This window comes from Mytilus californianus, unplaced genomic scaffold, assembly GCF_021869535.1.
Source record: "Mytilus californianus isolate M0D057914Y unplaced genomic scaffold, xbMytCali1.0.p SCAF_3, whole genome shotgun sequence".
In the NCBI taxonomy this organism is placed as follows: domain Eukaryota; kingdom Metazoa; phylum Mollusca; class Bivalvia; order Mytilida; family Mytilidae; genus Mytilus; species Mytilus californianus.
The window spans coordinates 120,503,348-120,519,858 of record NW_026262679.1 but is presented as its reverse complement, the minus strand read 5'-3'; the positions used below and the strand labels follow the sequence as shown (position 1 = coordinate 120,519,858).

The 16,511-nt window shown below is 31.6% G+C and overlaps 1 protein-coding gene and 1 long non-coding RNA gene across 2 annotated transcripts in view; both read left to right on the top strand.

Annotated features, from left to right (window-relative positions):
- Positions 1-16,159, top strand: part of LOC127736010 (uncharacterized) — a 42,236-nt gene extending 26,077 nt beyond the window's left edge. Inside the window, exon 2 of the long non-coding RNA XR_007998687.1 lies at positions 16,002-16,159. This is a non-coding gene — a long non-coding RNA (uncharacterized LOC127736010). The remainder of the gene's footprint in view (positions 1-16,001) is intronic.
- LOC127735989 (beta-1,3-galactosyltransferase 5-like) lies at positions 13,562-16,159 on the top strand. The gene has a single exon (XM_052246487.1). It carries the CDS (start codon positions 13,652-13,654, stop codon positions 14,750-14,752), a length of 1,101 nt encoding a protein of 366 aa, XP_052102447.1. The 5' UTR covers positions 13,562-13,651; the 3' UTR covers positions 14,753-16,159.
- Positions 16,160-16,511: the final 352 nt, after the last annotated feature.

The window sequence follows — 16,511 nt, the reverse complement described above, 5'->3', positions numbered from 1 at the left end:
CTATGTTGTGTTTTTTGTACTATTGTTTGTCTATTGGTCTTTTTCTTTTTTAGCCATGGCGTTGTCAGTTTGTTTTCGACTTATGAGTTTGAATGTCCCTTTGGTATCTTTCGCCTTTGGTATCTTTCGCCTATCTCTGGCCACGTTATTACGGGAGACCTCAACATTGTCAATAACACTTCCCTGCGAAATTTGTTATCCAAAGGTCCGAAATATCGTGAGCCTAAATCCATCAATTGGAAATACAACTTCAAAATACTGATGGATTCAGTCGAGGATTATGCCAGGCAATGGGCTAAACGTTAGAAAGAAGACGTAGATACTCTTTCCGAATGGATTAAGGCTGAGAGGTCGTTGATACAAATCCGAATTAAGAAACTAAATGGGTCTATCAATACCCACGCTACGTCAATTGTTAAAGACCCCAATGTTGCAAAACACTTGTCCTACCTCCATGACAAATATGTTGTTGTCCCCGCAGATAAAGCCCCAAACAACATCGTTTTTGTGTGTAAATATCATTACATACATTGCTTGATTAATGAATTAGGTATTGACAATTCACTTGGAAACTCAACATATACCCTCCCGACACTTACCAAAGAGGAAATCCTGGATAATCATAGGTCTGTTCTATGTTCCTTTGGAATTTCAACCAAAGATGAAGAACTGGATCTTCCATTACTGTATTGGATACCTAAACTACATAAGTGTACTTACAAACAACGGTATATTGCTTAGTCTTCCAAGTGCTCCACGAAACCTCTTTCTAAATTATTAACATCTATTTTATCAGCAATCAAAGCCGGGCTCCAAAGTTATTGTGAAACTGCCTATTCTAGAGGTGGCGTGAATCAGATGTGGATACTAAAAAATTCCAAAGATCTTTTAGAGTACATACAATCTAAGACTCTCTCATCTTGCAATAGTATTAAAACATTTGACTTTTCTACACTTTAAACAAGTATTCCCCATTCCAAACTAAAAGATAAATTGAAAGAGTTGGTATTACTTTGTTTCATTAAAAAGAATGGCGAACATAGATAAAAGTATCTTGTCATGGGGAAAGATAAATCCTACTTTGTAAAAAATCACTCTGATTCAAACAAAAAAAAATTCTCTGAAACTGACATTATCAAGATGCTTGATTTCTTGATTGACAACATATTTGTTACGTTTAGAGGACGTGTTTTTCAACAGACTGTCGGAATTCCAATGGGAACCAATTGTGCCCCTCTTCTTGCCGACTTGTTTCTTTATTATTATGAGGCTGACTTCATACAGGAACTTCTTAGGAAGAAAGATAAGAAGTTAGCAATATCCTTTAACTTTACGTCCGCTATATAGATGATGTTCTCTCAATAAATAATACTAAATTTGGTGACTATGTTGAACGAATCTATCCCATCGAACTGGAGATAAAGGATACTACAGATACAGATAATTGTCTCATGTCTTGACTTACATCTAGAAATTTACAATGAGGGTCGGTTGAAAACAAAGCTTTACGACAAAAGAGATGATTTCAGCTTCCCAATTGTGAACTTTCCATTTCTATGTAGCAACATTCCAGCAGCGCCTGCATACGGAGTATATATCTCCCAGTTGATACGATATTCCCGGGCTTGTATTTCCTATCATGATTTCCTTGATAGAGGATTGCTGCTCACAAGGAAGCTATTAAACCAAGAGTTCCAAATGGTGAAGTTGAAATCATCCCTTCGTAAATTTAACGGACGCCATCACGAGTTGGTTGGCCGTTACAGAATAACCGTTTCACAGATGATATTGGATATGTTCCTTATGTCGTGACTACAATACCCTTCCCTTTCACGATTGTGACATACCGAATTAGACTATTTACCGGATTTGTAATAACATGGGCAACACGATGGGTACCACATGTGGAGCAGGATCTGCTTACCCTTCCGGAGCACCTGAGATCACCCCCAGTTTTTGGTGGGGTTCGTGTTGCTAAGTCTTTAGTTTTCTATGTTGTGTCATCTGTACTATTATTTGTCTGTTTGTCTTTTTATTTTTGGCCATGGCGTTGTCAGTTTGTTTTCGATCTGTGAGTCTGACTGTCCCTCTGGTATCTTTCGTCCCTCTTTTACAGATGATAGTATTGTGAAATTGTGAACTTTAATAAATAAATAAGCATACAGTAAGACGAGGACTGGAAAAAGGGCAGGATTGGATACTTTATATAATCTTAAATGTTGGAATGATTAATTACTAAATTTTACAATTATAGTATTCTGGAATGCCTTCAATTTGTTATCAGAATAGTTTCATAGATGTTCTAGACAGTTCATGCCAGAAAACATGCACATAGGGTAAGCTGACAATAATTAAAGTCTCGTTTTCAAATTCATTTAAAATTGAAACAGGGGTGGGAGTATAAAATATACTGTAAAAGAAATGTTAGAGTAAATGCAGTGACTTCCTTTCGGCTATGATTCTGATAAATAAATATTGTTGTGAGAAAAAGTGCTTTTTTAGATATTTCTATTTGAATAAATGTTAGTATACGTTGCACTTTGTAAATACAGCTGTTTCACAAACCACGCCTCTTTTTGGGAGATATATGATATTCATAGATATTTTGTTTTTTGTGTACGTACTGGTTCCCAGATATAATCTAATCTCTATGTTTTCTCTCATAGAGACATCACTTGGGAATATTACCAATATAAATACACATGAATAGTGACCAAATTGATTTCTGAGGAAGACCCAAAGTGAAGGAATGGGTAGTACAGAATTTTAGTTAAAGTATAAACTCTTAGAAGTTCGGGGCATATATTGAAAATATTCCGCACAGCCCTATATTTTGACCTTTGAAAAAACTAGTAGCGCATATTAACTTTCCATTCTAGGATATATTTTTTTTACGAAATTTCATAGTTTTGCCGTAAAGAGAGTTCTTATGGGAAATTGCATGGTCTATATATGCAAATCTGCAACCTCTTGTTCGTTAAAATAGTTTTGAAAAACGATTTTATCCGTAAAAATTGGTATTTATGTAAACATTTATAAAATGGTCGATTTTATCCAGACATTGTCAGTTAAAACGGAAAAAAGACGTTGAAATATCTGCATTTGTGTACTTCGTCATGCGGATTAATGCTAGTCTGAGCCGAATAAAACCATAGACTCTATAAGGTCAACAAATTTCATTATCTCTACCTACGCATAAATTGAGGAATACAACAGTTAAACGTAAGGGAAATGCACAAATGATGTCATCGTGTTTTTGATCTCATATTAAAATTTAAGTTAAGTTAAGTTATTAAATAAATTATATTAAGTTATTAAATAAATTATATTAAGTTATTAAATAAATTATATTAAGTTATTAAATATTATATAAATTAACAGTCCTTGGACGGGATTCTAGTCGTTGTCCCATTACGTTGCCTTGATTTCTGTTGTGTAAGCCAGAGCCTTTTCCCCGCTGTTACCTTAGAGAAAAGAACACAAGCAAAAGGCAAGTTAAGGCACCAAAACCCATATACATGAACAAATTAAAATTGAAAATATTGAGCAAAATCGTAAAAGAGAAAAGGGGTGTGAGCTCTGAAATGTGTGTATAGCTTACAGCTTAGAATTTCGTTAGTTTGTCATTTTTGTATCTTTTTTGCATGGACTGGCTCATATATAATTTTTTTTAACCTGATATGGCCTCCTGAGTCTTATAATATACAATATATTTTTTTCAAAACAGTAGACATTCCATTGCATACATTTTCTCTATACCTTTACTTAATTAGAATTAGCCAGCCTTAATAAATATTATACAAGAAATTTTACTGGGGATGTTATACAAGTTATTATTTGTAGGTCCTTTTTGTTCATATACATGTTCAACTGTTTCGGGAATTATACATTATTGGCTTTAAAATATTCGACATTAAGCGTTCCTGGTGAAAGTAAACTAAGAAAAGCGCTTCGGATGCAAGAAATTTACCAAGTCAGGAATATGACAGTTGTTATTCATTCGTTTGATGTGTTTGAGCTTTTGATTTTGCCATTTGATTAGGGACTTTCCGTTTTGAATCTTCCTTAGAGTTCGGTATTTTTGTGATTTTACTTTTTTTTTTAGATTTTTTATAAAGTGTTGTTTTACGTTTTTAACAACATCGTAATATAAAACTGATCAAAGATATCGGGCTCATAATTTATTACGCCAGACGCACGTTTCATCTAAATAAGACTCATCAGTGGCGCTAAAAAAAACCCCAGAAGACCAAATGAAACACAATTTCAAAGGGCATCCCAAAACTAAATTTTCGAAAATTGTGAAAAAATGCGGCCAAGGTCACCTTTGTTTGGGGATAAGAAAAACCTAAGTGTTTCAATGAATTCAAAATGTAAATTTTCTCAAGAAGGAACCTCTAACCATGAGAAGGAGCTAGCTAATCGTCATCAAAGAACGTAAAATATAACACCAAGAAGGGAAAGCCTAACCACTAGAAGCATCTAGCTTAACATCATTACCAAAGAAAATAAAATATAAAGACAAGAAAAGAACGTCTTACCATTATAAGCAGCTAGCTGAACAGCAACATCAAAGAATGAAAAGAACATAAATTTTGTTGTGTGCCCCATATCCTCATTGTAATATTCGATTTAAAATTTCAATTTTAGTGGGATTGTTTAATAAACTTATGATAAATGTCTATGTACTTGATATGAATAATTCATTTACAAATAATAAATATCAATAAAAAACAGTTTAAACTTGTGATTATGATTTCTTACCAAGTTTTAAAAAAAGTTTTAAAAAAACTTTATTATAGAATATTTCTTCTTGGAACTAATGTTGTAAAGGAACTTATATTTCATGACAATTCAACCATCGACTTTTAATGAAGGCAAGATGTTCAAGTTATCAAAACAATGTCAAGGAAATGTCATATAGAATATCTAACCAACTTACAACTCTTTTCCTTTGTGCATTTGAATTGGGGTAATAAGTATGTATTCAAAAATAATCATTTTATTTTTTTAACTTTTCTTTTAACCATGCTGTTGTCTGTTAGAAGTTTTCGTAATAGTTTTATAATATTTCTTGGGTATATTTACTGTCCCTTTAATTATCAAATTTATTAAAACCTTCAAAAATAGTCAATAATTTTTGAAGAAATGAAATGTACTGCACTTTAATGTAATCGTTGAAAAACTTTTCAAAAATTCATTATTCACCATTTAAAAAATATTTAAACAACCAACAATATACTTTAACAAAAGCAAATTTCAACCTACAATAGATTACAAAATTAACGATATTCTTGGCTTTTAAGATTAAAACATTTCAAATATTCCTTATCTCATATAATAAACACGCGGTAATCTCGTGACAGAAGTTTAATTTTACCGTGCATGTCACTAGACAGATACAGCAATTGATGTGAACATCATACAAGACAGGATATTGGTTGTATTTCAAGATGTAAAGTCAACTATGTTTATGTCGATATTTTTCTTTTGTCGAAGGTTCGTTATATTTTCCTTTTTTATTTAGTGCCATATTGAATTGAAAAAAAAAGCCTGGCTTCAAATTAGACTGACAAAATGATAGTTTGAGATAATCTAACTTGAAAACTAATTTTTTCATTCTGGGAAATTTATGTTCGGATACAATATGTTTTAAAATGTTTTATCTGTTAATAGTTTTTTTTAATATTTCCTAAGATAAATATTAAATTTTTAGATGAATTACAACGGTGATCAAAAAGTTTTGAAAATGAATATCCTGGCCTGGTAAAACATTAAAATAAATAACTTTACACAAGACAGTATGAAAATGAATATTCTGCAACGTAAAATGCAGGTCAGAAAAGTAAAATCGACGCCGCAAAACAAAAATTAGCATGAGTATCACAAAATGAAAATGAATAGTAAAGGCAACAGTAGTATACCGCTGTTCGAAATTCATAAATCGATTGAGAAAAAAACAAATCCGGGTTACAAACTAGAACTGAGGGAAACACATCAAATATAAGAGGAGAACTACGACACAACAGAAACACAACATTAAAATGTAACACACACAGAAACGAACTATAATATAACAATGACTTGGTACAGGACATTTTAAGAAAAAATGGTGGGTTGAACCTGGTTTGTGGCTAGCCAAACCTCCCGCTTTTATGGCAATGTTAAATATAACATTAAAATGACAACATTACATGACAGGACTGCAATACAAATAAATGGGAGAACATATAGGACTGAGAAACATACGAATAATAGCTAACAAAAGGTACCAGGTTTAAAATTTAATACACAAGACGCGCGTTTCGTCCACACAAGACTAACCAGTGCCGCTCTGATCAAAAAAGTTCAAAAGCCAAAACAAGTACAAAGTCAAAGAGCATTGAGGACCAAAAGTTCCAAAAAGTTGTTCCAAATACGGCTAAGGTTATATGTCTGGGATAAGAAAATCCTTAGTATTTAGAATAATTCATACTTTTGCAAACAGTAAATTTATAAAAATGACTATATGATAGATATACATGATAACACCGAAGTGGTGACTAACTACAGAATAAAAATGGATACATAAAACAACATAAACCAGCACATAAAAATTCACAGCCGAGTTAGCCAAAGAGATCAACGCAAAAAAAGTGACGTGACATTTAAATTTCTGAAATTTCCCCAAAATAGGATAGAATTAGGATAAAATTCAAGATTTGGTTTATAATGCTCATATAACATTTAGTAATAACAATGAAATTTACAATACTAATTAACATAAAATGTGGTAGTAATTAGATAATTAAAAGTATTATCTAGCTTTGTCGGTGTTTCTTCTAAATCAAACTGTAAACCAAATATATCGTATAAATTAAGTTGACCCAAACTAAAATCTAGTTAATGAAGTACGTGATTAATTATCTTTACCATAACAGACGAATACAACAGAAAAAAATAAGATTTACAACTACAAACGTCCATCCGCAAAAAAAACATTTTGCCCAAACACCCATAATATCAAATGGTTATTCGCTTACTTGCATTTACACAGACGGTTTTTTGTATAGTTTTCTATAGTTTTCCACATAATATATGGATGACTTGCATTCTTAATATTATTAATGTAAAATAAATGGCACGGCTTGTCATTCAAAATTGCTCGCAAATCTTTTATATAACATTTTGGATATACTATTTGTATACGGGAAATCCAGGGTAAACATCTACCACCATAGACATCTTCAAGCCACAATAAAGGCACAAAGTTTGTTGCTTCATACATCTCTTTTATAACGTCAGCGGACATAATAGAGGAAGGTCCTGCACAATAAGGAGGAAACGTTGCAAAAGGGTATTTAGACGGAGACATATACCATTTACTGCGAGTCCCACGCTTTGGTCTAGCTCCTATAACAGTAAAACATTCTAAAACCTTGGTTTTGTTTAGTTTATTGCTGAGATAAGGAATAAGAAATGGGATGTTGATGGCGATAACATCGTCAATTTTTATGACATAAGTCACATTGTTGCAAAATATATTCACCAAGAACAAGCTGAATACTCGTTTATATGTTAAATTTCTGTAGCTTTCTATAATATTTCCTTGTATAATGTCTCTGTATCTGACACTTTCCTGTTCAATTTCCATCTGCTGAGTATCATTCATGGTTTGCACAAGAACGAAGACATATTCAATATGTTTATTGTCAAATTTTGAAATAGATCCAAATGTTTTCCTTATAACCTGACGTTCGTCAAACTTGTATGTAGCTGAATAAACAAGAACTAACAAGAAAACATGTTTTTCTTCACACTTTGTACTGGTATTAAGTAACGATTTATAACTATGTTTCTGAATAAGAGGGTCCATCAGTTTATCGGTTGATACGTTCAGATAAAAGAGTTCAAACTCGATTGAAATACCTCGTCCTTTGTATCTTATGACCTCACGGCTTCTGCTATGTAATCTCCTCTGTATTTTAAATTTTTGTACAAATTGCTTTTTGAAATTTGGTCTACTATTTGAAACGGACGTAACATTGCTGCGTATTCTTCGATGATATCTTGAATAATTGTAAATTAAAATCCATAGAAATATTACAAGGGAAGTTTTCCAAAGTATTGTTTTCCTCATTTTAAAAACTTAGATAAGTGTTCTATGTTTTGAAAAAATGGAGTCCGCAATTTAGACAAGGACTTTATGTATCAAAACATGGAGTGTTTATGTGTATAAACAATAAATGGTATCAAATGCATAGTAAGCTCCATCTTAAATGAAAGAAGTTCCTAATACATTAGATTTTAAAATAATTTTTAATTACCTTGTTTTTAATATCCTGTATTTATTCATGCAATTAATCCATAACGACTGTATTATATCATTTTATCATATAGATGATGATGATTTATATGGATTTCCTATTGTGATATTTTCCGATAATCTCACATGTGAAATAAGTCGTTTATTTTCACTTTCAACTTTCCCCAGATTTTAAACTACGCTCACATGAGATGTCCGACTAAAGATTTGCTACTTGACAATTTAAACTAATTGAATGAACATATATGTCTCATACAAACAATTAATCATACTCCCAGCAAATTCAAATCAAACTTTCGCTTTAAATAGTTGCAAAAGGTGCACCGATCATCTCGAATTTACAATTTACCACTATTATGATAACTGTGGGCAATACACATATATTTATAGGCCAAAAAGGTGCAGTGATATCAATTCATACAGATATTCCAACTTACGCCAGACGTTACACAGAAAAGGGTTTGATATTCTGTTTTTATTTAATAAAAACAATAAAATGAACGTCGTATTTGAATATCAAAATAGGATTATTTGTTTACAGTCGTGAATATTCTCGATTGATATTGCATCTGTTGGATAGTTGCCACATTGGCAAATATGCACCACTCCCTTACTTTAACTTTTCTTGTATTATGTTTTTCATTCTTATATTAGCGACATGAATTTGGCGATGTTAGATTTTTAGGATTATATATTAGAATCGGAGTATTTTTTCAACAGTACACGATTTTCAGTGATGACAAATTTATCAAACATTCGGTTCCGTCATGCTGCTGAATGTTTGTATGCAACGTTTCCTTAACATGCTTTGTTTTAGTGTTTATCTGATTAGATGTGATGTGTGTCCTTAAGTAACTTCTTTGATTCATTTTTATGTCGGTTGGGACAGTTTGTAGATTGGCGAGACATATTTTAAGATGAAAATTAGGTATATTGTTGAGGTATGGGTTCATATTACTATCAGTTATGTTATTGTAGTTTTTTTTACAAATTTACAAATTCATATACAATATCTAGCTGCCGTAATGGTGGGTTCCTAGACTTTTCATATCTGCTTTATAAATTTATAAATCTAAATATTTATTATGACAAAACGAACGATTATGTTTCCATTTGCCCAACAGCAATATTCAGAGCCTCAATTAAGGACAGAAAAATTAGAAGAAAACTAAATTTATAAGTGGACAAAAAGAAAAAAACCTCATTGAAAGCGCTGTTTGTAACCTTCGTGGCTTCTCCATTATTTCTTCTGTCAAGAAAAAAGATATAGTTTCAGTATTCGATATATCCTTATCAGTGTATATTTAACCTATATATAGGTTTTATAGCTTTTCCCTTTATACTCTTGATCAGTAGAATAACAATAGGTAAATAGAAGAATGAACAATAAAAGTCAGTTCAGTTACGTAATCATATCGGTACAAGAGACAACGCAACAAAAGGTGTAAGCGAACTTAAACACAAAGTACCATATCATAGCAAACTGAAAGTACATTTGTATTTTACCTTTGCTTCTTTGATATTCGAAAAAATTGGTGCTTAACACCAATTGTGAGAAGATACTGAGAAAACATTCGTATCTAGGCAGAAGATAATCAAACATTATCATAAGAAAATTAAGTATCACGACAGAGATTGAACATCTCACCATAAGAGATAAAAGAACATCATCATCAATGAAAGTCAAATACAACGACAGAGATTAAGTATATAACCTTGAGAAAAAGATAACCGTTTTTGTGCATCATAGATACGAGGCTTGCATTTGTTACGCCAGACGCACATTTAGTCTAGATAAAATTCATCAGAGTTGCTCGAATACAAAATGTAGAAGACCAAATCAGACAAGAAGCGGGAAAACAATGTGCAAGAAGATAACTGTTAGTTGTTTTTGTGCATCATAGATACCAGGCTTGCATTTGTTTCTTTCGCCAGACGTACATTCTGTCTAGATAAGACTCATCAGAGTTGCGGATACAAAATGTAGAAGACCAAATAAAGGCAACAGTAGTATACCGCTGTTTAAAAGTCATAAATCGATTAAGAGAAAAAAAATTCGGGTTACAAACTTAAACCGAGGGAAACACATAAACTATAAGAGGAAAACAACGGAACAACAGAAACACTGAACTGCAACAAAAACAAGCGCCAACATACATAGAAACGGACTATTTGATAACAACTGCCATATTCCTGATTTGGTACAGAACATTTTAAGAAAAAATGCAGGGTTGAACCTGTTTTTTTGGCTAGCCAAACCTCCCGCTTATATGGCAATGTTAAAAAATACCGCTAAAATGAGACCAGAAGCGGAAAAACAATGTGCAAAATACGGCATTGGTCATCTATTCTGGGGATAGAAAAAAACCTCAGTGTTTCCAATAAATTAAAACTTTATAAACTGCCAATTTTCCGAAAATTATCATATCAATAATATCCAAAGAAAGTAAAATTTAACGTCAAGGAAGGAAAGTGTAGCCATGAGAAGCAGCTAGCTTAACATCATCTAAAAAACAGAAAATTAATAAGGCAAAAAAAGAACGTTTCCTGTTTGTTTTATAAAATAAGTAAAAAAGTCATCATCAGATTTTACTTAAGTGACTGTTATTTTTTCTAATTAAATTATTCATATGTAGAAAAAAAAACATTAATTTTTCATTTATTATTCAATCCTACAGAAATTGAAACTTTATATCGAATATAAGGATGTAGATACGGGGTTGAATATTTATGTCAATATTCTCTTATGAGTCACTTTACAGCGGAAACAAAACAAGTTATTTGCATAGAAAACCAAACTTACTGTACACATTTGTATAAAGAATATAAAAATATAATGTTAACTTAAAAACAAAATAATGATTTAAAATATATATTGTGACTTCCTTTTATTTTCCAGAGTGTTAATGATTTCAATTGAATACAGTGATTGTTTCTTCAAAATTCATAGACGTAGAAAAACAAGACATACTATGATGGTGAAATTCAAAACAACGAAAAAGCAACAATAGTTCATTAAAGAGGAAACTAAAGATTGAGCAACAGTGTGATCTCATGTCCGTCGAAAGGGTTAGCACTTCCTGACCAAATAGTGACACAAGTCGTTATACTTCTATTTTGATACGTTGAAGAGTAATATCAGATGATAACGCATCATACAAAAGCCGATAGGTGAATGTATTTTTTCTTACCCTAAAAATTGAATCGTCTGTTCATGTAAATCCCATACATTTCATCGAATGTGAAATTTTGTAATATGATAGCGGTTTTTGAAGACAAATTATGGATAACCAATATTATTGATTCAGAAGAAACACCGACATAGCTAGATAATACAATTAATTATCTAATTACTATCACAATTTGATATTAATAAGTATTGTAATTTTCATTGTTATTAATAAATGTAATGGCAGTATTACAAATCTATCTTGAATCAATCCTAATCCTATCTTATTTTTGGGAAATATTTTTACAAATTAAAATGTGACGTCACTTTGTGTGTTTTTTTAGAATTTCAAATGTGACGTTACTTTGTGCGTTGAGGCTTTGGCTAACTCGGCTGTGTATTTTTATATGTTGGATTAAAGTTTTTTTAATGTAATGTATCCGTTTTTATTCTGTTGTTAGTCCCCACTTCGGTTTTATCATGTATATCTATTATATAGTCATTTTATAAAATTTTTCTGTTTGCAAAATTATAAATTATTCTAAATAATAAGGATGTTCTTGTCCCAGGCAGAAAACCCTGGCCGTGTTAGGCGAAACTTTTTGGAAGTTTTGGTCCTCGGTGCTCTTCAGCTTTGTACGTGTTTTGGCTTTCAAACTTTTTTCATCTGAGCATCACTGGTTGGTCTTGTGTGGACGAAACTCACGTCTGGCGTATTGAATTTAAAGCCTAGTACCTTTTGCTAGCTATTATTCGTGTGTTTCTTTGTCCTATATGTTCTCCCATTTATTTGTATTGTGGTCCTGTCATGTGATGTTGTCGTTTTGGGGTTGTGTTTGACGTTGCCATAAAGTGGTAGGTTTGGCATGCCACAAAACCAGGTTCAACCCACCATTTTTTCTTAAAATGTCCTGTACCAAGTCAGGAAAATGGCCATTGTTATATTATAGTTCGTTTCTGTGTGTGTTACATTTTAATGTTGTGTTTTTGTTGTGTCGTTGTTCTCCTCTTATATTTGATGCGTTTCCCTCAGTTTTAGTAGGTAATCCGGATTTGTTTTTATCTCTATCGATTTATGAGTTCCGAACAGCGGTATACTACTGTTGCCTTTATTTAACGGTATAAAATAAAAACATACAGTTTGAAAAGAATAAATAAACGTAATACATCACTGATATCTAAAGCAAACGGAATACCAACCACTGAAGAACAAAGTTATTGGTGAATGTATGTGCCTCCAAAGGATAGTAGAACTCGTCGTTTTTGACCAACGTAATTAAAAATCCGTTGATAAGTCTCAATATACATTTGAACCTCAATGGTCAATATGCATATCAAATAAACGATTAAAAAAGCACTGAGGACCCAAAAATCCAAAAGGTTTTGCCAAATACAGCTAATGTAATCTATTCCTGGGATAGACAAATCCTTAGTATGTCGAAAAATTCAAAGTTTTGTAAACAGTCCACAAAAATCAGGACTGCAAACTAAGACACGGGGTGAATGTTGATGCAAAGTAACTAGAGAAATAAGTCTTTCAGCGATTTAGATGAATAAATCAATGTAAGTTACCAAATTGATTTAAAGTCATATGGAAACACAATTAAACATGTTTGCTAGTTAAAGTACAAGTATAATTAAGGAAAAATATAATTGAAACATAAGATAAAATGTCCAAACTTTGATAAAAATCAAACTTGAAGTAACCAAGTTTTTTTCAGTGTTTTTGTATTTTGTTCCTAGAAAAACATATTTAGATTACTATTGATACTGATAACTAAAGGAGCATAACCACATATTTCATCCAAAAATAACCTTTTCCTCAAGTACAAAAGAGGGACAAAAGATACCAGAGGGACAGTCAAACTCATAGATCGAAAACAAACTGACAACGCCATGGCCAAAAATATAAAGACACACAGACAAATAATAGTATAGTACGTACATAGTCACGTACAAGTGTGCATTCTAATTTGCAATTAATAAAACCTTTTGTTGCAACAAGGTGCCGGTTGAGTGATCAATAAACTTTTTCAATGCTATGAATATAGGACAACAACTAGGTATTGCTAAAATGTATTTAAATTTTATTTATGACGCACGTCATTCATTTCATCTGGGAAGTACGATACCACCCATTTGACTACATTTGTAAATCCGTAAAGCACAATTAAGTGATGAAATCTAGGAAAAAAGTGCTGAGGAAAATTTCGTTTGTAATATTTCTAATGATTTTAATTAACAGTTATTTGAAAAATCAGCGAGGACTGCAAAGAAATATTATATCAAATATTATACCAAATATCCAAAACCAATTTGTTAAAAGATGGAAAATACAGACGAAATTATTAAACAGAAGCAAAGGGATCATAACATACAATGGACGAAATATCTCAACGGATTTTGAACTTTTTTATATGAATGTATCAACAAATAATCTGACGGACCCTCTCATTCACAAACATCGATATAGTTCGTTACTTGATACCGGAACGACGTGTACAGAAAAACATGTATTCTTGCTAGTTCTTGTTTATTCAGCTACATACAAATTCGACGAACGTCATGTTATAAGGAAAACATTTGGATCTATTTCAAAGTTTGACAATAAACGTATTGAATATGTTTTTGTGCTTGGACAAACCATGAATGATACTCAACAAAAGGAAATTGAACAGGAAGGTGTCAAATACAGAGACATTATACAAGGCAATTTTATAGACAGCTACAGAAACTTAACATATAAACGAGTATTTAGTTTGTTCTGGGTAAAAAGATTCTGCAACAATGCGACTTATGTCATCAAAATTGACGATGATATTACTATCAACATTCCGTTTCTTATTCCTTATCTTAGCAATAAACAAAACAAAACCAAGGTTTTAGAATGTTTTACTCTTATAAAAGCTAGACCATCTCGCAGGACTCGTAATAAATGGTATATGTCTCCGTCTGAATACCGATTTGCAACGTTTCCTCCTTATTGTGCCGGACCTTCCTCAATTATGTCCGCTGACGTTATAAGCGAAATGTATGAAGCAACAACAGTTATGCCTTTCTTTTGGCTAGAAGATGTCTATGGTAGTGGATTTTTACCCTGGATTTCACGTACAGGAATAGTTCAACCGAAATGTTATATAAAAGCTTTGCGAGCAAGTTTGAATGATAAGCCTTGCCATTTGTTTTACATAAATAATTCGAAGAATGCAACCCATTCATATGCCATGTGGAAAACTATAGAAAAAAATCAAAATAACACATTGTGTAAATGTAAGTAAGTGTTAATATCACCGGTTAAATTATTAGTTTGAACCTAAAAAAAACGAAAAGAAATTGTAACCGACAAAGCAATTTAAATATATATATATATATATATATATATATATATATTAAATATCAACTGTTTTATTTCTATTTTATCACTGAATTCTATTTAACTACTTCCACGATAGTTATAAAATATTATTATGGTTCTAGCCAAAAATATTTCTAACAAATAATCTGGTTTTTTTTATTTCCAACAATTGAAGCATACATAGGGCATACATGTTAGATATGAAATATCATGATTATAAATATACATTATAGTTTGAAATATTAGATATTTTCTATAGAACAGATCAAAAGTTTTAAGCAATAATAGATAAAAAATAGTAAAGGAGTGAGCATCCCTATCTATAATTTTAGATTTAACTAATTTTACCCAAACATAACTTTCAAATGTGAGTCAGACAGTTCTCAAGTTTAATTATCTCTAACTATCATTTTTGTCAGTCTGAATAAAGTCTGGCGTTTTAATAATATGACACTTAATAAAAAAGGTTAAACATAAGGACCCTTCAACAGTAAACTCATCATAGATACCAGGCTTAAAGTGAGAAATATCGACATATCATAAATTCAAATAAATCTATTTGCATTTACCTATTGAAATGCCACCATTGCTTACCAGTATTTTATTTTAGAATTAATTAATCGATCAGATGCATTTCCACCAATTAGATAAACGTGTAGTACACTTCATTTCTACTTAAGTGATAACCTTTTGTTAGAGATTTTAATGAATATAATAAATAAAAGGCACAATAAATATACCAAGGATAGGATAAAAAATAGACCGAGCCAAAGAAAAACTCTTACAGACCGAAAGAATAAAGGAAGGTTAAATTATTTAAAATACATGCCTATTACCCATTTAACTGAACATTGGAAAGAAGTTGTAATTTGTTACATGTTTTGTTTGTCAATTCTTTTGACATTTTTTATATTTTTTAAAAGTCAATGGGTAAATAAATGTGAAGCAATAAGGTCACTGTTATTATATAAACATTGTTAACGCATTCATATAGTATTAGTCTGGTTAAAAATCAATAAGGAAATGTTTGCCCTTGATGCTGGTTGAAACTCCATACATTGAAGGAAAAAATTCAACATCATCCCATTTCGAAAACGTTCCTTTTTTTGGCATATAAGCCACTTTCTAACCAAAAAACAATAGTGTTGATATGAGTAATCGTTTGTGGTAAGGTTATGGCCCATTTTAAACTCCATTAAAACTAATGATAGAAGTGTCATTCTGTTTTTAAATGTATGAATCTTGACATGTTTATCTTTATTTCTGTAAGAAAGGGACACAATTATATCAATGTATTAATTTATCAATAAAACTCATCTACGACTGAAAAGATTTAATGTTGTTCATTCTATCAATATCATAGGCCAAATAAAATTGCTCCTCGTTATACTTGAATAATATTCAGTTACAACAATATGCTTTACTGCAGGCATTGAAACAATGCTGTCGTCCTCTCCATGGAGATCATTATCTATGCATTGAGCGCTCAAAAATATGTTTAACCCCGTCATATTTTTTATGTGCCTGTCCCAAGTCGGGAGCCTGTAGTTCAGTGGTTGTCGTTGATTCATGTCTGTCATATTTGTTTTTCGTAAATAGTTTTGTTATACGTTAGGCCGTTAGTTTTCGCAATTGAATTGTTTCATCTTTTTCATGTCGGGGCCTTTTATAGCCGAGTATAT